The 27,413-nt window shown below is 34.9% G+C and overlaps 2 protein-coding genes, 1 long non-coding RNA gene and 1 other non-coding gene across 5 annotated transcripts; all 4 read left to right on the top strand.

Annotated features, from left to right (window-relative positions):
- Positions 1-2,891: 2,891 nt before the first annotated feature.
- Positions 2,892-6,609, top strand: LOC129321903 (uncharacterized). The gene is made up of 3 exons (XR_008596139.1): positions 2,892-3,549; positions 5,937-6,202; positions 6,312-6,609. It is a non-coding gene; the product is annotated as an uncharacterized LOC129321903 (long non-coding RNA).
- TRNAL-AAG (transfer RNA leucine (anticodon AAG)) lies at positions 5,179-5,259 on the top strand. The gene has a single exon. It is a non-coding gene; the product is annotated as a tRNA-Leu (tRNA).
- A 6,493-nt stretch (positions 6,610-13,102) lies between the features above and the next one.
- Positions 13,103-21,554, top strand: LOC129322148 (hydroxymethylglutaryl-CoA synthase-like). Of its 2 annotated transcripts, XM_054968232.1 has the most exons (12): positions 13,104-13,477; positions 14,652-14,758; positions 15,255-15,387; positions 15,943-16,086; positions 16,265-16,423; positions 16,591-16,664; positions 16,762-16,837; positions 17,032-17,087; positions 17,170-17,257; positions 17,380-17,520; positions 17,608-17,757; positions 21,020-21,554. In XM_054968232.1, exons 1-12 carry the CDS (start codon positions 13,415-13,417, stop codon positions 21,230-21,232), a joined length of 1,404 nt encoding a protein of 467 aa, XP_054824207.1. In that variant the 5' UTR covers positions 13,104-13,414; the 3' UTR covers positions 21,233-21,554. The 2 variants fall into 2 exon arrangements, with proteins under 2 accessions (XP_054824208.1, XP_054824207.1); XM_054968233.1 differs by lacking the exons at positions 16,591-16,664; positions 16,762-16,837 and having other exon boundaries at positions 13,103-13,477.
- Positions 21,555-25,161: 3,607 nt separating this feature from the next.
- On the top strand, positions 25,162-27,207 carry LOC129284605 (transcription factor TCP9-like). The gene has a single exon (XM_054920131.1). It carries the CDS (start codon positions 25,373-25,375, stop codon positions 26,531-26,533), a length of 1,161 nt encoding a protein of 386 aa, XP_054776106.1. The 5' UTR covers positions 25,162-25,372; the 3' UTR covers positions 26,534-27,207.
- The last annotated feature ends 206 nt before the right edge of the window (positions 27,208-27,413 follow it).

Genomic DNA, 27,413 nt, shown 5'->3' with positions numbered 1-27,413 from the left:
AAAACCTAACATGTTGCCCATTACCAAGTTGCCATGCAGTATGCATCTCGATGTCTTGCTAGACTCCAACAATACTACACTAAAAGTATAAAGCTGCATTGGTCTTGAAACTAGCTGCACATCCTCAGGCCCAATTGTATTTAGCCTTAACTACTTGGAACTAAAATTGATAGAAATGCTTGATTTTGACCTTCAAGGTTTTTAATGCCACAACCCCCAAAGTTAAGAGGTTGAGACATGTCCTACCACTTCACTAGACTAATTTTTCTATTCTGACTATCAGCACCCTTGATAAATCCTCGAATGAGCTCTTCTGTAGTTTCACAACAAGATATTGGGAGCAAAGATGTCTGCATGGTATACAATGGTATGGAACTAAGCATAGATTTTGCTAAAGAGATTCTACTTGCAAGACATAGGGACCTGGCTTTCCAGTTGGCTAACTTTTGTTGCACCTGCTCTATTATGTAGTGATAAGTGTCCTTAGTAATATGTGAGTGAAGGAAGGGTACTCCTAGATACTTCCTAAGGCAATTGGTGCGCTTGAAATTAAGCATGTCAAAGATCAAGCCATTATCCCTTCTGGAGACATTTTAAAAAAAATGGATACGTGTTTTACTTTGGCTCACGATTTGGCCCAAGCTTGGCAAAAATCATTAGAAATCTTTTGAATAACCTAGGCTTGGCTGTATGTGGCACCTCCAAATAGTATAAGATCGTTTGCAAACAAGAGATGAGAGGGTAGTGGGGCCCTCCTTCCAAGTTTGATGGTATCCTAGTTACCAAGATGCACTTCTCGATGAATAAATTGAGAGAGCCTCTCCATACATAACACAAAGATAAAAAGGGATAAGGGGTCTCCCTGGCAAATGCCTCTGGTTGGTTGGAATTGTTGGCAAAGCTTACCATTCCAAAGTATTCGCATTATTGGTGTGCTGATGCATTGCATAATAGTTGAGACACATTTATTAGGCAATCTGGCATCTCGAAGAGTATCTTCTACAAAGGACCAATTTAGCTTGTCAAAGGCTTTCCCTAGATCCACTTTAATTGCAAGCTAACTTTTCTTGACCTGCTTCTTGTTCATTGAGTAAATGACTTCTTGAGTAATGATGATATTATCAATGATACTCCTACCTTTAATGAAGCTAGATTAGAAGGGTAGGACAAGTGTGGGCATCACGTGTTTGAGACGATTGGCAAGGAATTTAGTTACAAGGTTGTAAGTCACAGTACACATACTAATAGGCCAGGATTCCTTAATGTTGGTGGGTTTGGCAACCAAGTCCCAGAGCTTCTCCATTAAAAATGTTATTGACCATACAAAATAGTCTCCAACAATATCCCCTTAACTTTGGAAAAATAATGTATGTAGACCATCGAGCCCAGGGGCTTTTAAGGGCTTTATTTCGAGTAGAGCGTTTTTCAATTCTTCAAGGGAGATGTCAGCACTTAAAATGTCAAAGGAGCAAGTAGAGATTGTTGGAAACATACCTCGGTGCAAGTACAAGCAGTTTGCAACTGGAGGAGTCTAGTATAGATTGATAAAGTATTCTTGTACCAACTCTTTAAGTGCTTCCTCCTTAGAGATCCAGTCCCTGTTATCGTCTTTAAGTGAGGAGATTTTGCTTTGTGATCTGCGAGTTTTGGCTTTGGTGTGATAATAGGAGGCGTTGTGATTGCCAAGATTGATCCAGTCACTCCTAAATTTCTGAATCCAAAGTAATTCTTCTTGCAGGCATGTTTCTTCTTACAATGAATGATTCCATATATATATATATATATATATTGCCAAGGATGATCATATTAGCACAGTTAAAATAGCCTAATTAATAATATGCTTTCCGGTGTATAACAAATTATTTTAAAAAAGGGAATAGCCAAATAATACGGGTGGTTAAATACCATGGCGAGACCAATAGAAGATTTTGTTTAATGAAACAATAAGATTGAAAGCTTTTTGCATGGAATATATTAAATTATCAAATATCTTCTGACAGGGCAGAAAGTTTGAGGGCACTTCAAGGTTATATTCGATGGTATAAACTCAGCAATGAGCTTTCAAGGGACCAAGATATAGTAATGACTTGAGAATTCAAAAATGCTATAATAAATAAACGTAATTCTTTTCAATGGAATCAACTTCCAGGCGGTTCAAAAAATTAAATATGACACTTCAAAAGTACAAGCGCCATCAGATCATTCACTGTTGCACGGTCTATAGAATTTACCGATATTATTGTTTAAATTTGAGAATTTTTTTTTAGAAAAAAAATTGACCGTATCAATCACTTGACAGGGGATTTATGTCTTCAGTTCTCCATAGTCGATGGCAATTGATACACACACACACACACACATACAGTAACGGAGAGCCAGGACCATATATCAAGGGTGCAAATTAATTTTAAAAATAATAATTTAAAAAGAATTATTTAATTTTTTTAAAATAATCATATATTTTATAATTGTTCCATACTTATTATCAAATGCTGTTAAAAGTATTTTCTTCTATATAAGTCACTAATTTATGATATTATTTATATATGAAACTATATAATAATTAACTAGAGATTTAAAAAAATTAAATAAATAAGTATATTCTTTTTTAAAAATTATATTAGAGCTATGGACTTAGTGAATTCATAACTGAATTTAATTTAAAATATTTACAAAAAAAAGAACCTAGATTTTAAGGGGTTTAAAATTGTGTAACTAGAGAAAGTAAAATTACAAAATATCTACTACTTATTTATAATTTTCTCCAACTTGAAGGGGTGCATATGCCTCCCTCTCAAGTGTATGTGGCTCCGATACTGTATGTATATATCTCTATGATATAACTTATTAAATTTTTTTAAATATTTAAATTACTGTGTGCATATAAAAAGTAAATACGTTAAGGGGAAAAAATAAAACGAAGAAGAATATGACAGGGATATACCTGGTCCCGGCCAAGATCCTGGTGGCATCTCTACCCCGTTTGAGTCCTTAGCCTTTTCAGAGGGCCACCATTACTTTTTCAGTTGTTCCTCATTCCCGAAAAATCCGTCTCCCAGAGACAGCAGAGAAGGATAAAGAGGGATACACAGATCAAGATGCAAGCAAGCATCTCTCACTTAGCTTGAGATTTTAGAGAAAAAGTTATGGTATTGGGCGGTTTCATAAATCTGCATGGAATCCGTAAAAAGCAGGCACTCTGGGATGAGAGGATATCCCCAAGGCATATGCTATTGCTACTTCTCATAGGGCCACTTATAAAGATGCATCTCAGGGCTTTCTCTTCTCCCATAGCAGTCCAATACACATAAGCGACTCAGTTGCAGGGCTTCTCTTCTTTGGCAGGTGCTCAAAATAATGAATACTGTGGATTCACTTCAACCATCCGACCTGCCAAAGGAGAGTTGCCCTGTAACTGATTATGCCTAATTCGTTGATTCATATTCTCTATCTATCTGCTTATACATAAGCACCAGATATATAGCTGGAGGTCCGCACGTGGCCGATGAGTTTTTTTTCTGATGACGTGACGATGATCGATCATCACGGGTATGTATAGAGAAATATTCAATTCACGTTCCGATTCAAAGTCTTGTAATTTCTGGACATTTTCAATTAGTCTACGATATGATCGATTCTATTTGCCTTGTCTAGCAGAAGCTTCGGTGAAAGCTCAACACATAGACCAACACATACATGTTTGAGTTGCATATATATGTATATATATAACGCTAGCTGGTGTGAATTTATGTCCTTACTGGCCTGTTCATGTAACGATGAAGAATATTCAATGATCAGCTACTCAATCACGTGCTCTTGTTCACGATTATTGTTTGAATAAGAACCCATCAATTTATGTGTAGACAGATTGAGCAATAGACAGATAGGTGTATATATAAATTAAAGAGTTAACTAAATCAGGGTTTACTTGGAATAAGATTAATAGTCCAACAAGGTTAGGCACGTGTGTGTGTGTGTGTGTGTGGGGTATGAGCAGATAATGGGTTGAATGATAGATCAAAGCGTTAAGGTAGGGTGTAGTGTGGCGTGTCTTTCATTTGATTGTGGCGCCAGCTAGCCTCTGGAAGCTGTCATGTGATGCCCTACCTGAAGATATGTTTGTATTTTTCCCAGATAACCAACAAATTCTGGGAAGGTTAGTTTCAGATATGCCGCCTGAATGGGAATTCTTCACACAATGTTTCATCATGTTTGACGTATAATAACATAAGTTAAATATAATGTTAGAAAAAGTAAAAACATGCATTCTGAGATGCATTACTTATCCACGTTATTTGTCTTTTAATTTATTTTTTTTTAAATCACACACACGCACCCTACTTTTCTTATTGGAAAGATAACTCACATTGTACGACTCACTATGATCAGTTTGAACTCACAACTTCTCCCATTCGCGGGAGGTTCTTTATGTCATCGAATCATTAAGCCTCGGCAAAAAGTTTGACTATGAATTTGTTTGTAATTATAAAAAAAAAGGAGTATATTGGGAAAGAAATCAATATATTTAACAGAAATGAATTTTGGTATTTCTACATAAAATTAATAATACTAATGATATTAAAACAATAATGATGATAAAAACATCATAAATATTTTATAAAATTATTGATTTTATATTTTGAGATTCTTATACATTTTCTATCTTTACGTGACTATATTCTCTAACAATATAAGGAACCAGTTTCAATGTTCATCATGTAAATAAGCATTGAAAGCTCATTATTTCTGAATTATTTTGATATAATTTTCATGGTCTAGATTTATATTTTTTTACTAGATATTTTTTAAATAAAAATTATTTTTTAAAAAACTGATAGTTAATATTTTTTATTAAAATAATTAAGAGGCAATGAACTTTCAATACTAATTTATATGGTGACCACTTAAACTAGCTCTAGTCATACACGATGCGCGTGTCAAAATAACTGTTAAGGCTTTCTTCTGAATTGAGACTGACTTGCTCATATTCAAAAAATTAACAATGTTTGAATCAAATGGCGTGTCAAATTGTTACAATCTATTGACCAAAAAAATTGTCAGTTTGATTGGAGCACAGCATGAATCCTCTTTTCTAAGCCGCGTGGAATTTTTTGGGAGGGGTAATTTGGGAATATTATTATTTATATAGAATTTAGCGTCAGTCTCTCAATGTTGATTGTTGAGATGGCCGAGTTGGTCTAAGGCGCCAGATTAAGGTTCTGGTCCGAAAGGGCGTGGGTTCAAATCCCACTCTCAACATGTTTCTCCCTCCGCTTTTTCCCATTTCAAATGAAATTGCTCTTCTATTCCAGTTGAGCCCACCGCTGCATTCTTTTCATTGCGGGCCTTTTCTTTAACTTTGATTAAGTAGCATTTCGATTCTAAGTTTATTTTAAATTTATAATGTGATGATTCTAAATAACGAAAAATTACAAGGGTAAATAAAAAAGAACAAACAATTGACCAGGTAAAAAGCAAATACTTTCTTGAATGCAGCCGGTGATAAAAAAAATCCCAAAATAAAACAGAACACTAATAATCAATAAACAGATAATCTAAATCCTTTTTTAAAGTACATTTACTGTGCATGATTAATCCTAAAATGAAACTAGAAGCTAATAATCAATAAACATTTACTTTCTCTCCACTAAAATATGGGATATTGGTGACTAATTCACAGTTCTTGAAAAATGTTAATTGAAATTTTAATTTTTTAAAAAATTTATTTTATCCTTATTAAATAACTTATATAAATATTTTGATAATGATAATTAAAATTTTAATACATCATTTTTTTAAAAGAGTAATAAATGAAGTAAGGATAGAGGTAAAAAAAAACTTAATATTTTATATTTTGGACCAAATATCATAGTTAGTTCTAGGCGAGACCTATCAATCAAATATCATACAATTACCACATTTTCTGTGTGATGCAGTAATTGCAAGTGAATTGAATCTACGTACAGTATTATTGGGTGGAGAATGGGAGATTACTTGTGTGCGCTCAAGCAAACAAGGGAGAACAATGGTGTTAATGGGTCGCACAGGGAATGGCAAGAGTGCAACTGGCAAGTACTATTCTTGGAACACAAGCCTTCAAGTCTCAGGCTAGCATTTCTGGTGTTACATCCTTTTGTTCATATGCACGCTTCTCTGCACTCTCATGACCTCATTCTAAACGTCATTGACACTCCAATTTCCGGTATATTTTCTTTCTTAGTTTGAAAATGGAAGTGGCTCACTGTTTTAGATAATTATTACATTGCAATTTTCAAAATTCATAATCCTTATTTTACGTATCTTCCTCGTAGGGGATCTGAGATCAATGCAATTGAGCATATTTTGCGTTGTCACTTGATACGATATATGCTGTTCTCATTATCTAAAACGGTGATATGCAATATCAGTCAACTGAAGAGGATATATGGAGCGAAGGCCACTTTTGCTGATACTCACCTGGATATAAGTTGTTCTCATTATCTAACATGTATTTTCATAACTTCAACTGAAGAGGGTCACATGCAAATCGAGAAGAAGCTTTATGGACCACATGCAGAGGATATAAATAACAACATGAGAATGCTGAGGATATCAAGGATTGATGACCTGATCCTTAATGAACATTTTGGAGCCAACCTTAGTAGATTGCAATGGCTAAATTTTGACTAGAGATGTTGGGATTAGCATTTATCTATTAAGTAGTTACCTCAATCAAGTTTCTCTTTAACTACTATATAGATTAGTCTCTATAAGGCATCTCTAATTATATTTAAGTCCATTGTTTTCATTTTTTATGACCAAATCATTTAAATTCAAAAGACTAAATTGAAAAATAAGGCAAATTTAAGAGGTTAAAAGTTCATTATTCCTAGAATAAAGTTCTAATTTTACCCAAATTTAAATGACAAGTTAAATCATTATAGATGATGGTGATGATTACAAGTACTTATTATTTAGTTATTTTTATATTTTATGATATTTTCATAAAGTTCTATTTATAAAATAGAGATTATATTTAGTTATTTTAAAATTTTATAAAATCTTTATTGCATTTTTTATGATATTATTTCTCATATGTTGTATTAGACTATTTTTCACAACTATCCAATGTAGCTTATCAAAATAATCAAATATTACATGAAAATAAAACATTACGTGATATATTTCTTCCACATTGTAACATGAGTTGTGATCAAAAAATTTTATTATTCCTTGACTAAACGTGTTCAATTTTTTTTAAAAAAAATTAATATTCATTCATTTATTTTTTTTTAACTTTGAAATTGACTTGAATGTAAATGTATGCGCAAACAAATCTTCATTCTGTCTAACAAGACAGCATTATTATTTAAATTGAAATTTTATAAATTTTGTTATCTATATTACTTCTTGCAATTTTCTTACATAAAACCAGTGCAACGCCCGAAATCCAATCTAGTTATATATCGAAACGGATGCCACTCATTTTATCTGTCTCCTTTTATTACTAAATCTCGCTTTAACCTTTTGCTTTATACATCTCGTGAATAATTGCCACCATGGACGTCTTTATCAACGTGACTTATTTTTCTATTTAAATATCTTGATAGAGGAATAAACTCGAGTATAGAAACTGTACTCTTAAAAAGATGAAATATATTTTTCAAATTTTGATTTGACAGGTTTCTTCGTTTAATTTTTCATGGAATTGATTTTTTATTTTAGTAATTCCACTGGTAATATTTTTTTTCAATTTTGCTTCACGTCACAATCTCCCCAAGACTAAAATAGCATACATAATTTTTATTCAAATATAGTTATTTTTATTTAATTCATTATACAGAGATAACATTTTGGATTATCTTTATTATTACTTTTGTAAATTGCATTGAGTACCGTTCTTTCTACACTATTTTTACTTTTTTCTACAGTTCTCCATAATTTATTTTAATCTTGTATTATCTTTCTTACCGCAATGTAAAGTATCTATGATCTGACAAAAAAATGTAGGATTTAGAAGCATTGTGTGGACCTTTTTTCATGTTCTTTTAAACTATTCTAATAGTTCTCTCTCAATTTTTAATTCAGAAAAATAAAATATATTATCTCTCTTTCATTGTAAATATTTCACGTATTTTAGATACTATTTTTTAAAATTATCGTTTTAATGTTTACTAAATATTTTAATTTTATTAGCTTTTATAGCATATTTAGCACTTTGATTTAAAGGATATGAATGAAAAACCACCAGTTTTAAAAATATAGAACTTATTTTCTCTGTTAAAAAATATAAAATATTTTTAATTGAATCTCACTCCAACAAAATAGTCATCTACTTTCAAATTAACTCTATTTTTTTATATTTACCTTTATTAAATATCATATAATAAATATAAAGTCATTCATTAATAGGGGTATTTTTAACAAAAAAGTAATGATTACACCTTGAAAAATTAATAATACTTTACATTTTTTAACATTTAACTCTTAAAAAAATATTTTATATTTTTAAATGAAAAAAGTAGGTTACAAGTTTATAATTGAATTTTCTTACACTTTCATTTCACACATTCTCTTTATTAAATTTTTATAATCTTATTTGTTTATTTATTTAAAATTTATTAATTTAACTCATTATTATCATCTTCCTCCTCTACTTTCCACCCCAATCAACTAGTGCATGGCATGGCTTTAAAATCTGGTTACTCCCTTGGGAAGAGCCCGGAGAGGTGTTTTATCGATGGGGTGAGCTTCTTTTATGAATTCGTCATAAAAAACCAAAAATTAAATTTTGTTTAGTGTTAAACACGAATCATCTACCTGCCACCTTGGACCGACAAGCGTACAAAAATGCTATCATTGTTGCTTCTTTCTCATAAACAAGGGGAACCGTACAGTGTGCGTGTGAGGTTAGGTCTTACATGACCGACAATTAATATAATTAGGAGGACTTTTATTGCAACTAATTAAGAAGAAGATTAAATACCCCACAAAGAAGTATCCATCCTCGACTCTATTAAATGTTTTTTGTCAAGTAGTGTTCCAAAAACATTTTAATTTGTTCATGAAAAGCAGCCATGATTAAAGTCCATCTCTCTTAACTTTATATAAGATTTTATTTTAATTTTATAAAGTGTCTTGTTTAATCATTTAATTATAGCATTATTAGTCTCATCAACAAAATTTTTTACATTAAAATTTAAATATTAACAAAAGATACTTAAATATTAATTAATTTAATTTAATTTTTTAAAAGTAATAATGATTGACACAAAAAATAATCAGTTAAATTAATAATATTAAAGTTAAAGGATTGAAAATATACTTAAAAAAATAAGAGATTAAAATGACATTTTATATAAAGTTTGAAGATCAAAGATAAACTCTAGTTAAAAATAATTAACATCTTTCCCAAAATAATTTTAGGAGGTGCACCTGCCACGTTAACTTAATGTATTTGAAAAATTAAATCATTTTCCATGCCAGTCTTCAATTTTCTTCTTCATTTCCCCCCTTTTTTAAACTACGCACTTCATAGGATCGATTGAACGATTGACTTAATTCAAGGCATTAAAAATTTGAATTCCCATGAATCCAATTTAAGGGCCGAAAGCTCCAACGAATCCAATTGCGATAGCATTTTTTGTTTTTGGTGGCTTTGAACGTTCATTAGTTGGAAAAAATCAATTCCAATATGCTGTTATTTTAACTGAATCTTCCGATATATATGTATATATATGCCCTGCCTGGAGATATTTTTATTACGTTAATTAATAGTGAAGTAGAGGGATTGAATTTATAAATAAGAAGATGAATCTCGCGCAGCAACAGGATATGGGATATCAGTTCCCAGTTAGTAGTTCATAATCTATATTCCCATCGCGCGCGAAACGTGAGGCCAAATAATAACATTATCCATTGCAGAACTTCCATTGAATTGGGTATATTATTTTATGCTTCCCTTTGCTCCTTTCTTCCTTCATTATTCCCAATGTGAACCGCGTGGCCCTTACCATATCTTGCGCTTTCACTCTACATCACATTTGTATATATTAAAAAAAAAAATTATTCATATAATAGACTTTGATGTGCAAAACCCTGTATGGGGTGGAATTGAATTCATTAAATAAAATGACTTATAAATTCAAGTTTTAAGATTTTGCGTTGAATTATTTTCTCTTATTTCAAACTTCAGCTCGCCTTGTGTTTGTTGATGGATACATTCTTCCGCCTTGGCAGGCGCATAGGGTTCACACTGGGATACCCAAAAATCATTACAAACTCATCCCCGCTTATTCTGGTCCATTTACCTTTTTTTTTGTGTGGAATAATTGGTCCATTGATCATTGAACAGAGGACGGCTCAACGCAACTCCACGTGAATTTGATTGTGTACGCGCGCGCGCCTCATCACTTGCATGTGTGCATAATTTAAAACTTAGCTTGTGTGTACGTACAAAAATGCGCTTGTGGTGCTGATAGGTATGGAAGATACTAGGGGTGTTTAATCTAAACTCGTCTCGATTAATCCGGTATCGTCTCAATTATATCGAGACGAGTCTTGTCCCGATCCAAAAATAATCGAGATGAGACTTTATGGGACGGGACAGGAAAGAGGTTCGGAACAGGACGGGACATGAGATTACCATCAGAACGTCCCGTCCCCTCCCGAATATTATATATATTATTTTTTATTTTAAATATATTAATTATATTAATATAATTTATACTTATATTAATTATATCAATTATAATTTTAATACTTACAATTCTTATTTAAAACTAAAGTGTTTTTATATTGATAATTTTAATGACATGGAGTAAACATGACGATATCTTTTTTATAATATATAAATTATATTAATATCATTTATTCTTATATCTATATATTTAATAACTTTTATTCATAACATATTTCTTGCTTATTTTTAAAAGAGTAATTAACTTAGTACATCTTCACTAAAGTAGAAGAACAATTATTTGATGTTGTGTTTGACTTGCCTGTTGTTGCTAATCTTATAACATAAAGATCACTTGTATTTTTTATTATAATATGTAGTTGTGATTAATATAATTCAATAATTAATTTTAAATTATTATTATTTATGTACTTGTGTTATTTTGATTTTAAACTTAATAAATTATATAATTTAAAATTTTAATGAACATTATTATTTAGATCTTTTTTCGATATTATTTCATTTATTGGGACGGCGGGACGTCCCGATCTTATCTCAGTCCTGTCCCGACTCTTAACGGGATGGAACGACTTTCAGGATGGGACGAAAAATGGGACTAAAATTCAGTCCCGATTTTTTTTCAAAACGAGATACGGAACAGGGGTATCCCGGTCTCATCCTGTCTCATGAACACCTCTAGAAGATACAGACAAGGATGGGTTGGGTGCGTGCAAGACTGCAAGTGGAATTAGATTAATTTGCACTTAGCGAATTTTCAACTTCCATCGTCATATACTTCGCCCCACCTTACTGAAAAGTCAACAATTAATTTATTACATTAGAACCCAAGCAAATAAATGGAAAAGAAGTAAAAGTATGACCAAGAAAAAAGTATAAGAAAGATAGGGTGGAGAGAACACTAGAAAAAACGACCAACAAAAACTGATTCTTCAAAATGAAGTTACACAAATAATCCTCGAGAGAGTTTGTCTATATTTTTACCCAATCCGAGTGTTAATGAAGACATTTTAGGAAGCTACGAGATCGGCTACTTCACGTAATCATCTACCCAACACTTGAACTCCAAGTGTCATGTCCATTCTCCCATTCAATTCCACGTTTTTAGTTTTCTTGCACTTCGAATTTTACTTCACCTCGATCTCTCCTCTTCTTGTTTGCTTTAACCAAACAAGGGGGGGGGGGGGGGGGGAACCGAAAGCACGAGGCATGAACCGGAAAAGTGCGAATAGACAAATGATAGAGGGAGCCAGGGCCAACTTTAACATGTCAGAAAAGATTCCAGCTTTTACTATTATTTTTCTCAGTAAATTCAGTCTCTCAGTATGCTCTGCTCTCTAGGCTCAAAATTCGTGATATAATGCGTGAGTGCAGGGACCACAAAGAGCACATGAAAATATGCATCTTTGATTTAGATGTCACTTTCTAGTTCTGCGTATATATTATAAATGGAAGTTTTCTGTGCACACGTAGACAGAAAACTTGCAGTATCAATATATATGTGTATTTCTTTGTTTTTTTTTTTTGAGATTTGTATAAAATTTAAAGATTCCACTTACTTTTTTCTGCAGTCATCAGGAAAATTTTACCAAATTCGTTGGCCGCTGGCAGTAACCCTGTTGGTATAATGTTAAAGTGGATGGTCCATTTAGTTCACTTAATATGGGAAGAGGGAAAAATTTATATATTTAATCTTATGTATTTAATTTTTTAATTAAATTAATATATATGAATTTTTTATAAATTATTTATCTTATAACAAACTCTTGTTGTTATTATTATTAACATATTAAAATTTACATGCTTTGATTTAATTAAATAAAAATATATTAAATATATAAGATTAAATACCTGATGAGGGAAAAAAAAGGACCTAGCATATTTTGCTTACTCGTAATAATTATGAACCTTTCCAGTAGAGCTTGAATTATTAAAGGTCCCGCCTTTTTTTTTTTCAATTTTATTTTGCTTAAAGTCCATAAAAAATATGATAACTTTCTTTTTGTTTTTTTTTTTGAAGAATTTAAAATTCTGAAATTTAAAATTTTTCAAAATATTTTTTTTAAAACAAATGAGTAGGGGATAGGAAAGCTCAAAATGTATTCATAACGAAATTTTACAAGCATTAGTTTTTTTATTTTTCTATATATCAATAATAAATATAAAATCCTCACCTCATTAAAAAAAGCGGCATATGAAAAGAGCAAAATGTTTTCCTCTTGGATAGCTTTATTTTTTTATTTTTAGAAAAAGAGAAAAACATGAAGCATGCAACGATGCATCACCGACTCAAACCTATGAATAAGGGGATGCAATTTTTTTTTTTTTTGACTGTCAAATCTGTTTATCAATAAATGGAACGAATTAAAAACAAAAAGGAAAAAAGAAAGAAGGAAAGAGAGCAAGGAACGAAAAAAGGGTAAAAACTCGATAGGAGAAGGGGGCTCTGAGGCTGTCGTAAAGCGAAAGCTCACGAAGACTTCGTTTTAGACGTTGTGGGGGTGGGGGAGCTTGGTGGTGTGGCTGCTTCTGCATTTATATATACACATATATACTACAGCACCTGCATGTGAGATCCCTCGGCACTCCACGCACAGGCTCAAACATTACCCAGCCTCTCACCCCCCCCCCTCTCTCACATAAGCTTCTCTTCGCGCAGCTGCGAACCCATACAAAGAGTGGCGCTATTTTCGTTGGAGATCTCTCGAACCGTTGCTTGCCAATCCCAAGTTTGCACAAATGGCTAAGAATGTTGGGATTCTCGCCCTCGACATCTACTTCCCTCCCACATTCGTTCAGCAGGTCATTTTTTCATTTTCGGTCTTCTTTTCGTTCCTCTTCCTGTGCCTTTTTGGTTGGAAATCTCGAGTAATGCCAAAACCAGTGACAGTGAGTTGTTTTTTTTTTTTTTTGCCGCGAGGTAAGTAGTGCTGATCGGGTTTCATCAATGAGAAAATCAGTAGAAAATGAGTTTCCGTGCATGAAAGGGCTCGGGGGAATTTTGTCATCCGTTCTATGTTGTGTAAATTATTTGGGAAAAACAGTACATGGGCCATAAGAACATTTAAAATTATTGAAGATGCTGAAGCTTACAGTTTAGAAGCTATTTTGCATTTGAATGCAAAGAAGATCCATGTTCTCCCTGCCTCCAAAGCCTTTGCTTCTTATAGTTGTTTACCATTTTGGATCAGAATTCTGTTACGGTTACCTCTTCTGCAGCTGCTTTACGGTTTTGCTGTGAGGGATTGAATCGATTTAATTTTCTTCCGTACATTTGGGGATATTATTCTTCTCGAAAGCTCACCATGTGGCCGGAAGTTGTCATTTGCATTTGTGAGATAATGACCATTAAATTGGTGGTTGGTTGGAAAAAAAAAAACAAAAGAAAAGAAAACTTAAAGGGCTTGTTATAAGTTGAGATGGAATGCCTGTGATGTAATTCCCTGTTTTAATTTTGCCTGGTGAGTATTGTGTGAAGTTTCTATATATGTGAAAAGGACTGGCCCTTAATAATTAGTGGGAAATTTTCATGAAATCATCACTTGAGAAAAAGGGGGAAATCCGTATAACGTTCTCTCTCTCTCTCTCTCTCTCTCTCTCTCTCTCTCTGTGATTTTTCCCCCCAATAAGAAAGGTTACAAAGTATCCATAGGAGACAAGCGACCAATAACATTCTCTTTAAACCCAGCTTTCCATGGGATAATCAGGAAATCACTTTAAATTATTGTTCAAATGACTATTTCTAACTTCTAAGGCTTCCTTCATTTACTGCGAGAAAGGGGTTAAAAAATAAGGCGGCACACTCCCATTGGTCATCTCTGAGTTATTTTCTTTCAAGTCAAACCATGCTCTTAATGCATCCTCGGCAATATGTATCTGGTCCTTGATTTATTTTCTATTTGATTGTTCTTTAAGTTGAGGTTGCAAATCTTTCCGTTCAAGTAATGCTTTCATTTTTTTCACATTATGCATGCAGGAAGCATTGGAGGCTCATGATGGTGCCAGTAAAGGGAAGTATACCATCGGGCTGGGACAAGATTGCATGGCATTTTGTACAGAGTTGGAAGATGTCATCTCAATGAGGTTATTATTTTCGATTTAATAATCTCTGATTTTTCAGCTCAATAGCAGTGAATACTGAAACACTTAGTAAAAGATAATTTTGTGCATCGTTCAAAATACTAAGGAAAGCTATCATTGAATATTTACAAGCTTCAATCTCGGCTAATGTAAAGAACAGAATAATGGGAATTCAAATATCAGGGCATGCCTAATCTAATGTTATAAAACCAAATCAATTTTCCTTGATTTGGTTGCAAAGCCATGTTGTTGAAGTTGACAGGAAGATGGGAAGATCTAATCCTGAAACATTTTAGCCTTCCCCTGTATTGAATCAGTTATCTTCAATTTGTATGAGTTATGACATTGTAGGGCTTTGTAAATAATGGGGGAACTTCTAGAAGCAATAATAATGAACCATTGCTGCACATTATGAATTTAAATATATTCCTTCCTAACTTCTATGAAGGTGGTTATCTTTCCTAGTTTCATTCTATAAGCTCAACTTTTTCATTTTCAGTTTGACAGTGGTAACATCCCTTCTTGAGAATTATGAGATTGATCCCAAACAAATTGGTCGCCTGGAAGTAGGCAGCGAGACTGTGATAGACAAGAGCAAGTCCATTAAGACCTTCTTGATGCAGATCTTTGAGGTACGTTTCCATTTTCAACTGCAAGGCTATATTCTCCTGATTAAAAGTAATTTCCTAGAGTATAATTTATTTCATTTGCCATGAGATGGTGGTTTAGAACCTTAACCAATTTGTATATGTATTTACTCAAGTCGAAAGGTATCCATTTCAGTTTGAAGTATTTAATGTTGGTTTAAAAGCCATTGAGATTCATTATTGCGTATTCCCAGCAGAGCACACTGCTAAAGTTGAAAATTGCTGGCTAGATTTTCATCTTGGGTCTATGACTAGATTATAATAAATGCTTCTTCTTCTTTTTTTTCCTTCTGAAATTGCTTGTCTTAAATTTGCAGTGTCATTAAATTTGTGTGTCTCAGATAAATTCTCAGTAATTGCTTTCAATAAGAATGGTTGAAAGTACACTTCTAAATTTAACTGTCTCAGATACTTTTTAAGTGTGTGTGTCTTGTTATTGATCAGTTGGAATTGGTGCACTTTTATGCTTGCTTTTATTACCATCCATCCACAATCACAGCATTTTAATGGAATACTCATTTACTTGTTGGAAACAAACAGAAATATGGAAATTCTGACATTGAGGGTGTTGATTCCACAAATGCATGCTATGGAGGAACTGCTGCTTTGTTCAATTGTGTAAACTGGGTGGAAAGCAGTTCATGGGATGGACGCTATGGACTTGTTGTCTGCACTGACAGTGCGGTGAGGTCACTTCTCATTTTCACTTGGCATTTAGACTATATAATATAACTGTAAACATGTTTCGTACTCCCTTCTGAATACAAGACCCAGAGCATTTACAAAGTCAGACCTCGAAGATGTGGGTTCCAGGTTTCATAATTCTTATTGAGTACAATCTTATGCATGTGTTCTTTCTCAGGTCTATGCTGAAGGGCCTGCTCGGCCTACTGGTGGAGCTGCTGCTATTGCCATGCTAATTGGTCCTGATGCGCCTATTGCTTTTGAAAGCAAATTGAGGGGAAGTCATATGTCTCATGTATATGACTTTTACAAGCCTAATCTTGCTAGTGAATATCCAGTAAGCTTCTCAATCCCTTTACAATTTATGTCCGAGCACTTTTCTAGCATCCTTGTAGCACTAGTTTGGTCTTGAGAATATATTGTGCGAGATAGGATAATATTTGAAGGTTTTTTTAGTTTTTTGGTTTCCACCTGCAGCCTGTCCATCTAATTTACATGGTGTAGGTTGTTGATGGGAAGCTTTCTCAAACATGTTACCTAATGGCTCTTGATTCTTGCTATAAACATTTCTGTCACAAGTACGTTAATTGTGACATTGTGTATTTTTAATTCAGTTTTCATGTACTCTTGATTTCCAAGTAATGTTTACGTGCTTTACCATTTTACTTTTTGCAGATATGAGAAATTTCAGGGGAAACAATTTTTTATTTCTGATGCTGACTACGTTGTATTTCACTCTCCTTATAACAAGGTAGGTTAGATTATTAGGGTCCCAGATTCCCAGGCCATAATAGAATAAGAAGGGGGAAACATGCAAGTCTCTGTGGTACTTAAGAATACATTATTTAGCATCTTAATTTTTCATTTTTTAATTATATCTACCATAATTAATGGGTATCTGTTTAATATATCAGTGTGACACTTTAATACTTTGAACTACTGCAGCTTGTACAAAAAAGTTTTGCTCGTTTGGTGTTCAACGACTACCTGAAAAATCCCAGGTTTGCTTTATTTCGTCTGGAAAACTCTTTCAATTTATTTTTGTCTCGTGCTTGGGTGTTTGAACATTGATATCAATTGCAGCTCTGCGGATGAGGTTGCTAAAGAAAAGCTGGAGCCTTTTTTAACATTATCTGGTGATGAAAGCTACCAAAGCCGAGATCTTGAAAAGGTCAGGCAGAGCACCACAATTTGGGAAGCTAGTTTTTTCAGTTACCGAACATGTATAAAATTCTTAGCAATTGAAGATTTTTAGACTTGCTGCTCATGATGTTCAATATTCTTGATTTGCAGGCATCCCAACAAGTTGCAAAGCCGCTGTATGATGCAAAAGTCCAACCTACTACTTTGATACCCAAACAAGTTGGCAACATGTACACTGCTTCTCTTTATGCGGCATTTGCATCCCTCATTCACAACAAACATAGCACATTGGTAAATGCTTCGGTTATTAAATGTATCAAATACAAGGCTTGCTCACTTCAAAAGTGCACGCTTTCTGATAATGTTTATAATTTTCAGGCAAACAACCGGGTGATACTCTTCTCATATGGAAGTGGCCTAACTGCCACAATGTTCTCTTTGCGATTACATGATGGTCAACATCCATTCAGCTTATCGAACATTGCTAAAGTGATGAATGTTGACGGAAAATTGAAGTCAAGACATGAGGTACTGATTTTCAAAAGCCTGTTCAAATATGAAATTATTTCGAATTTGTGTGCTTGATAGGTTTAAAATTGACGTAGGAAGTTTTATTCAAAAAAAAAAATGACGTAGGAAAGCAATCAGAGCATCAGATAAGGTTGACAGAGATACAAGCTCTTGAAGATTTTTTTTTAAACAATACTAAAATGAAGATGTGTAAATGCCCAAGAAGTGTAGCTTGAGGATTGACACTAGCACATGTCAATGCGAGGAGAATAAACGGTTTTGACTTGATCAGACTTACCTTTCTGGGCTATTGCTCTAATTTTGAGCAAGATGCTTAAACCTTGGAATGTTGGGACATTAAATTGTAAATCTGTAGAGGTTGTAGGGGTTATGATTCAAAGGAAAATCAATATCCTTTGCTTGCAAGAAACAAAATGGCGTGGAGAAGGAGCTAAGGATATTCAAGGTTTCAAACTTTGGTATACAGGAAAAGTAAGTGCACGCAATGGAGTAGGCATCATTATAGATAATGAGTGGAAGAAGAACGTTGTAGAAGTTAGCAGAATTGGAGACAGAATTATTTCTTTAAAAATGATAATTGGACGTGAGACTGTTAATATTGTTAGCGCTTATGCGCCGCAAGTCGGGACAGAAGCCAGTCTTAAGGAATTATTTTGGGAGGATCTGGAGGGGTTGATTCGACACATACCACAGAGTGAAAAGATTTTTATTGGAGGAGACTTTAATGGGCATGTCGGGAGGGAAGCTGGTCAGTATGCGAGGGTGCATGGTGGTTTTGGTTTTGGAGAGCAAAACAATGAAGGGCAAACTCTTCTTGATTTCTCATTGGCGTATGATTTTAAGATTGCCAACACTTGTTTCAAGAAGAGAGATGAGCATCTCATCACTTACAAAAGTGGAGCCTCAAGGTCGCAGATTGATTTTCTTTTGGTTAGGAACACAGATAGAAAACTTTGTAAAAATTGTAAGGTGATCCCTGGAGATGCTGTAACGACACAACATAGGGTCCTAGTCCTTGATGTGTGTATTATGAGTAAAATCCAAAAACGTCGACAAGTAGTAACACCAAAGATTAGGTGGTGGCAATTAAAAGGTGAGAAGCAAGATATTTTCAAGCGAAATCTTTTGGATAAAGGAATTTGGGATTCTCAGGGAAGTGCTAACATCATATGGGAGGATATGGCTAAAAAGATACGGGAGGTTGCAAAAGTAGTTTTGGGAGAATCGAAAGGTTCTGGTCCGAGAGATAAGGAGTCTTGGTGGTGGAATAATAGTGTACAGGACAAAATCAAGTATAAGAAGAACTGTTTTAAAGCCATACATTTGTGTAACAATGAAGAAAATTGGAAGAGGTACCGTATGGCTAAGAAGGAAACTAAGAGAGCTGTGGGTGAAGCTCGTTCCAAAGCTTTTGAAGAATTTTATAAGAACCTTGAGACGAAGGAAGGAGAGCAAAATATTTATAAGATTGCCAAGAGTAGGGAAAGAAAATCAAGAGATCTAGAACAGGTAAGGTGTATTAAGGATGAAGAGGGAAGAATTTTAGTTACAGATGATGAAATTAAAAATAGATGGGAGACTTATTTTTCTAAACTTTTCAATGATGGAGAGGATTCATCTAGTAACTTGGAGGATTTAGTAACTGGTGAAGGAGAACAAAATTTGTCATTCTATCGAAAAATACGTGATAAGGAGGTAAAGGAAGCTCTTAAGAAAATGGCAAATGGTAGAGCTAACGGACCTGATTGTATATCTATCGAAGCGTGGAAATGTTTAGGTGAAGAAGGGGTGAGATGGTTAACTAAGTTATTTAATGTGATTTTACGGTCCAAGAAAATGCCTGATGAGTGGAGGAGAAGTACATTAATTCCTATTTATAAAAATAAAGGAGATATTCAGAATTGTACTAACTATAGAGGGATTAAACTCATGAGCCACACAATGAAATTGTGGGAGAAAGTAATTGAGCACAGGTTGAGATTGGAGACAAGTATTTCTGAGAATCAATTTGGTTTTATGCCAGGTAGATCAACTACAGAGGCAATTTATCTACTAAGGGGATTAATGGAAAAGTATCGTTGTAAAGATAAAGATTTACACATGGTTTTTATTGATTTGGAAAAAGCTTATGACCGTATACCAAGAGAAGTGCTTTGGAAAGCGTTGGAAAAAAAGGGAGTACGGATTGCTTATATTAAAGCCATACAAGATATGTATGAGGGGGTAAAAACTAGTATAAGAACGCCTAGTGGTCAAACAAAGGATTTTCCTATAAAGATTGGACTACATCAGGGATCATCTCTGAGTCCTTATTTGTTCAACTTGATTTTAAATGTTTTGACGGAACATATTCAAGAGGAAATCCCGAAATGTATGCTCTTCGCGGATGATATAGTTCTTATAGCAGAGACAAGAGAAGAGGTTAATTGCAAACTTGAGTTATGGAGGAGGACATTGGAGTCGAAAGGTTTTCGTCTGAGTAGAAGTAAGACGGAATATTTATATTGTAAATTTGGTAAAGGACTATTCGAAAATAATTTGGAAGTGAAATTGGGAGATCAAATTATACCTCAAGTGGAAAAGTTTAGATATTTGGGAGCCATTATTCAAAATGATGGCGAAATCAGTGGAGATATTTCACATAGAATTCAAGCTGGGTGGTTTAATTGGAGAAAAGCTAAAGGAGTTATTTGTGACCGTAAGGTGCCTAATAAACTTAAAGGAAAGTTTGATCGTACTGCTATCAGACCGGCAATGTTATATAGTAGTGAATGCTGGGCTCTAACGGGACAGCAAGAGCATAAAGTTGGAGTAGCAGAGATGAGAATGTTACGATGGATGTGCGGACATACACGTAAAGATAAAATTCGAAATGAGCACATACGTGAAAAAGTGAGGGTGGCACCTATTGAGAAAAAATGGTAGAAAATCGGTTGAGATGGTTTGGGCATGTACAAAGAAGACCAAGGGAGGCACCAGTGAGAAGAGTGGAACATATAACTTTAAGTCCGATTAAGAGAGGTAGAGGAAGGCCTAAGAGAACACTCTTGGAAGTTGTTGAACGTGATCTCTTAATTAATAATATTTCTAAAAGCTTAATAAATGATAGAGTACAATGGCGTCTTGCAATCCATGTAGCCGACCCCACCTAGTGGGATAAAGGCTTGTTGTTGTTGTTGTTGTTGTATGCTTAAACCAGAGTCGCGCTTCCTGGCCATACAATTGAATAAACTTTTGATAAGTGCATGGTTTGATGCAGTTTATTCCAGAGAAGTTCATTGAAACTCTGAAGCTAATGGAACATAGGTATGGTGCCAAGGGCTTTGTGACGAGCAAGGACTCTAGCCTTCTATCTCCAGGCACCTTCTATCTCACTGAAGTAGATTCCATGTACCGGAGGTTCTATGCAACCAAAACTAGTGTGATCGGCAAGGCCCCAGCTGGAAATTGTGTGACTGCCAATGGTCACTGATACTGAAACACACAGAACGTGAAATGCTCTGATTGGTATCTGTGCTTGTGTCCTTGTTAGTTACGTTTACGTGTTCGGAGGGAAGGCGATTGGTTGTCGTTGTCGCAAATGTTGAAAATTCAAAAATTCCACCCCCCTTTTCGATGTCCTTGCTTCAAATAATTGTGCCAGTTGTTCAAATTAATTTGTTTTTCAATAGTGTTGGTAATGTAAAACATGATTTGTTATCAAATTCAGCTAGTTTCAGGGGAGCATCACTTAAATGCAAGCCTTTTCATAAACTAGAGATGATGGTAAGTTGAGCAAATGTTTTGTCGATGTATTGCATTTGTATGCTGCTGTATCACAGGTCGATTTTAAAACTATTTTTATAAGTCTTAGTGTAAAAAATTAATTGTCATGTCTAATATAGCACATTAGCACTTGGCACGGAAGAATTGTATACTGGCGTCTGATAAAGCTATTTATTTGTTAAATTTTGTTGAGATGAAGCATGACGAGTTGCGAGTTAACGGTATTTGTGATAACTCTTTGCTTTAATCTGCAGTAACTATTACAAGACATGTCAATTCCATTAATTTTAAATTTTTTAAAAGGAAAAATTAAACATATAAATTCAAGAATAAAGGTACAAATGTAGTTATGTATTTTTTTTAATGGCTAGCCTATATTATAAAATGGTGTAGAAAAAATTATCAATTATAAAAAATGGTACATCTAGAACTTCCCGTTCATTTTTCACAGACGGTCGTTTATTTTAACTCTCTCTCTCCGCCCCCTTGGATTTCATCTTCTTTCTCTAACCTTATCTTCAATCTTAGCTCTTCAAACTCTGCGATTCCACCATCTTTGGCCTCATCTCCTCCTCCAATCACTCCACGATCAATTTCATCTTCTCTATGGGCTGTCCTTACACTCCCCAACGCCGTCTGAAACGACACTGGAATCATCCTCTTGTGCAGGCGGCAGTCTAGCTCCCTTCCATTGCTCCATCTTCTTCTACCTAAGCTTGGACCTCACAGCTAGGCGCCAAGGGGTGTCTTCCTCTTCTCAGAAGTGTAACACCCACCCTTCATTGGCCTCCCTCTTGGCACCGCCATCCTGTTTAGTCTTGATCGTCTTCAGCCATAACTATAATAAACACCAATTATAAAAGAACATCCTTCCATTGTTACTAGAACTACCATCTAAAGTACTACAAAGGGGAAGAAACAGAGTTACATATCACAAAGCTATCATCAAATCAAGCCTCGAGCAACAATTTGATTATTGCAGAAGCCACGCTGGCAAGCTTATGCACGACGCTGTTCTGATCCTCCAACGCCGACGACGACTTCGACCATGCAAGCTTCCTCTCGCATCGAAGCTCTTCATTCTTAGTGTAACCCACACAATACGCGGCGAACCCAAATTGACTTCAGCTGATGGCATCGGCGGTTGAGGGAGAGTGTACTTAATGATCAGAATGTAGGATTTGGCGCAGAAAGCTAGGGATTGCTCCAATTGACGATTTGAGGTGAGAGGGGAGTGATAGAAGGATTGAGATTTCTGTTTTATTGAACTGCACTGCATCTATTATTAGAAGATGAAGTTGAAGAGCTCAGTCGCTGATGGAAAAACGAAGTGGGGAATGTGGACCCTACAAACTTGAGTTAACGGACGTTAGCAACAATGGATGGAAGGTTGCACATGTTCTTGTAATTGATTTTTTTTAAAAAAAATTAATCATTTAATTCTTATAATTTTAATTTAATTATAATTTAATTTTTAAATTTTGACCATCATAACTCAATTTCTTACGTTTTAACTTGGTTATAAATAAGTTCTTAAATTTTGATTGTTGTAATTTAATTTCTGAAATTTCAATCTCTTGAAAATAAAATTATAAAGATTAAAATTATTTTAAATTTTTAATATATATAATATCTATAAAGATTAAAAAGGTTTAATAATTTAAAATATTCATAGTAAGTTTTAAAATATTTTTAATCTTTATAATTTTATTTTTTAAAAGGTTAAAATTTCAGGGACTAATTTGCAAGAAGCAAAGTTTAAAGATTGATTTATAATTGAGTTGGAACTTTAAAAACTGAGTTATAACGAGTCAAAGTTTAAGAACTAAGTTATAACTAAGTCAAGTAAAACTTTAGATACTGAGTTATAACTAAATTTTTTTTGAAAAATTTTAATGAGGGATCGCTGACTAAACATAATAAAAAAGAGGATCTCGTAATTTTTGAAATTTCACTGAAGAAATCATACATAATTTTTTTTAAACTTTGTAACAGAAATGATGAAATTACCCTAATTTAAATGAACAACATAAACAATATGTTCGTTCTCATATTATATGTTGTTTATTTACTTACGGAATCTTATTCATTTCCTTAATTTAATTGTTTATAGTCCTATTTTCACTTAATTTTGTTTCAAGGGTCATAAAAAATGAAGTAAGGAAACAGATAACATTCCTTAAATAAAAAAATAACATATAGCATGAAAACAAACAAATCGTCTTATAATAAAACTAATATTTGGAGTGAAATCAAGTGAAACTAAGGTTATAAATAAGTGGTGTTAAATAATTAATAATATTCTGTAAGTAAATGAATAATATATCATATCAAAACAAATATGTTGTCTATGTTGTTTAATTAAATGAGGACAGTGTTGCCATTTTCATCACAAATTTAAAAGAAATTCTGTATGTATCTTTTAGTAAAATTTTAAAAATTCTGGAGTCTTCTTTTTTATTATATTGAATCAAGGGTCCCCACCTAAAATTCTCCCGTCCCCTTTTTTAACACCATCTCATTATACAAGCTAACCAATAATTCTTAAAAAATAATTTATGATTAAATTTATACTTTTATCCTATATTCAAGTGAGAAAGAAAGTAAAAAGGAATTTAAAAAAAATTAGCCGGCTTAAAATAAAAATATTTAAATTTTATAGTAGACTGTATATACTTTTTTGATTGTCCAAAATATTCTTACAATCGAGTCATGAGATTAATCTCTCAAAAAATTTAAAAATTATTTAAAGAGTTATTTTGTCGTAAGTAATGTTTTTTCATATGCCTCTCTAAAAATTAAACTTTAAAATAATGTTTAAAGAGCCCATATAACTATACTTCCATTTGATCAAATTGAGATTTAATTAGTAGACCGTATATACTGATTTGAAGTATGAGGTCAAATCTTGTCGCTGGTATATCCGATAATGGCACACTGAAACCCTATTTGCTCTTGGAAATTAGAACTTGATAAAATAGGGATGATTTGCCAAAACCATAAATGAAGTATTAAAATGACGATACCTCCAGAATGAGGCATATCATTCCATAGGAATTATGATTCACGGCCCAAGACTTCCCTAGTCATTTCCTTTTGTCAATAGGATTTAGGGTGTATCCTTTTTGGACAATAGATTTAGCTAATCTAAACTTTATTATAACTTATAAACCACGCTCCAATGAGTTCTTATCTGTGAGCTGAAGCTGGATTTAAAAAAAGAAATATATATGTATATATGTAAAAGGAAACAGAAGCATACTCCTGTCACCTTTTAAAAATATTCACACTTTTCTAGTGTGCGTGGACCACCATATATTGGTGGTGCCAGCCAATAAAAACCATTTATTAAATCAATGAGAGAACTATTTTAGGTCCTCCTGACGTCAGCCTCTGGACCTATTGGTGTAGAAATGAGACCACCCGTCCCCACCATTCCCCAGTGGTCCCCAGAATGGGATGGAGGACAAATCGGGATGGCCACCAAGTAGGACCGAACATGTGGCATCTTCTGGTGATCCCCTAACTAATTCGATCTAATCATCACCGTTGGATCGTTGAGGTTTCGCAGAAACTTTGCATTGTTATCACCCCAATAAGAAATTAAAATTAAAAATAAAAGCAAGAGGGAAAAATAAAAGGAAAATTTCCCCACTTGGAAAGCCCCCAAGGCCCCATCCTTCGTTGCTCACTTCTCTGCCATTTTACTCATACCCTCGGACTCTGTTTTATTGGACTTACTCGTGTTCCCAGCAATTCAATTTCCATTTTCCAGGCTCCTTCCCTATATCTCTGTGATTTCTCTGATCGTTGTTTGTTTTCTCCATTCTCTTTCCGATTTCTTCAAATGACGTCGTCTCAGGAGCATGACATGGATCAAGACGACGATGGCGGAACTTCCGACCTCAGCACCAGCGCCGGGGATCCCGCGGCCATCAACACCGACAGGAACAATGGACCTTCGAAGGGGCCCGTCTCGGACGATCCCATGGCTTTCCAGGTCTTGCCGTTGAAGGAGGAGCCCCTTGATTCGGATACGCCGTCAGACCAAGAACAAAAGACGCAGCCTTCCTCGTCTGCTCCGATTGGAGTCGTTCCTGTCGCGATGCAGATGCAAATGCCCCTGACTATGCCCATGTCCATGCCGGTCTCCACGGCGAGACGCTCCTCAGCCAAGGACCGTCACACGAAGGTGGAAGGCCGCGGACGTAGGATCCGAATACCCGCCACTTGCGCGGCTCGGATCTTCCAGCTGACTCGGGAGTTAGGTCATAAATCTGATGGCGAGACCGTTCGGTGGCTCCTCGAACGCGCGGAGCAGGCTATCATCGAGGCCACCGGCTCCGGCACCGTCCCAGCCATCGCTGTCTCCGTTGGGGGAACTCTAAAGATTCCCACAACGTCTAGCGCCAACAGCAATCCGGACTCCGAACTCAGGAAGAAGCGGAAAAGGCCGTCGAATAGCGAGTTTGTGGACGTGAGTGAAGCCGTTTCACAATCGTCCGGTTTGGCCCCGGTTCAATCGGCTCTCCCGCACGGCCTAGTGCCTCTGTGGGCAGTGGGCAACACTAATATGATGATCCCGGCGAACGCCTTTTGGATGATCCCTCCTGCGGCGGCGGCGGCGACGCCAGCGGGTGGAAGTACGGGATCGTCAAACCAACCACCTCAGATATGGACTTTGTCGCCGACGGTGACGCCTGTATTGAATGTGTCAGCCAGACCCGTATCATCTCTGGTGGCAGCAATAACAAATACCTCGAGCGGCATGGAAGTCTCGCCAGTGGGATGCAATAATTCGTCCAACTCAGCGGCGGTGAGTACGAGCATGGTGGGGCCAACGGCGGCGAAGAAATCGACGATGGCACCGAGCGTTAGTTGTAGCGGGGCGACGGGCGGTAGTAGTAGCGGCGGCAGCAAGGCCCAGATGCTGAGGGATTTTTCATTGGAGATTTACGATAAGCAAGAGTTGCAGTTGATGGGGCGGTCAGCGAATAAACAAGCGTAAGCTTCAAATCAATCAAGGGGACTGGCTTCCACTAACTGAAAAGCTGTTGAAATAGAAAGAATAATAAATGACATGGGAAGCCTTTTCTCTTTATTTTACTGTCGTTTGTACTTGGAACTTTCAATGAATGGAGCCAGCAATTTTGACGTCGGAGCAGCTTAAGCGATATTATTGTGTGTTTTTGACCTTTTGTTTTCTATAGAGGATTTGGTACACAACCCAGAAACACACGTTTGAAATGCAGTTGCAGTGATAAGCGAAGTAGGCTACTGGGCTTTGCGTACACTTTCTGCAATCAATGTTCAACTACTGGTCTGGTATTCATTACAGGGGAGAGCAAGGAAAGAAGAAAGGAAAGAAGCAGGATCCGTGAGAAGTTTATTAAAAGAGAAATAGGAGTGAGGATGAGGCACACGTGGGGAGGGAGAGAAGAGTACGGACTACGGAGGCTTTTTGGGCTTCAAGCACGTGGATGGATAGGCCGACACGTGTGAAAGTGAGTGGTGGTCTGGCCCACCTTCCACTAACTGATTTTGTATTTTTGGGGGAATAGGGAACGCAGCTTGTAAATAAGGTGAGAGAGAGGTTGACGAAGTGGTGGTGAGGATGTGCCGTGACCTGTGATTGTAGTTCATCACTTTATATATTTAATTATTTATCTCTTTCTATATAAATAGATCCGTGTGTGACCAAAAAGTATTTTGATTTTTTTAAAAAATAAAAATTCATGCGATATACTCCCTCCATTCTTTTTATTAGTTATACTTTAAAAAATTTTGATTTTTTATATAAGTTATTTTGGCTTTTTTTTAATCTTTAATGTATAATTCTAAAAAGAAGTATATTATTTTAATTTTTTAAAAAATTCATATTTTAAATT

The sequence above is a fragment of the Prosopis cineraria genome, unplaced genomic scaffold (genome assembly GCF_029017545.1).
Source record: "Prosopis cineraria cultivar Desert tree isolate PC_DT_omini unplaced genomic scaffold, ASM2901754v1 PC10, whole genome shotgun sequence".
Lineage (NCBI taxonomy): Eukaryota > Viridiplantae > Streptophyta > Magnoliopsida > Fabales > Fabaceae > Prosopis > Prosopis cineraria.
This window is presented reverse-complemented; position numbering and strand designations above follow the sequence as displayed.

Bases quoted from the DNA above. Each gene is read 5' to 3' on its own strand.
- LOC129284605 (XM_054920131.1), top strand. From the start codon at position 25,373: ATGACGTCGTCTCAGGAGCATGACATGGATCAAGACGACGATGGCGGA.
- LOC129322148 (XM_054968232.1), top strand. From the start codon at position 13,415: ATGGCTAAGAATGTTGGGATTCTCGCCCTCGACATCTACTTCCCTCCC. The intron at 16,838-17,031 runs GTAGGTTAGATT...GAACTACTGCAG, and splicing joins TTCACTCTCCTTATAACAAG to CTTGTACAAAAAAGTTTTGC. The intron at 17,258-17,379 runs GTCAGGCAGAGC...CTTGATTTGCAG, and splicing joins AAAGCCGAGATCTTGAAAAG to GCATCCCAACAAGTTGCAAA.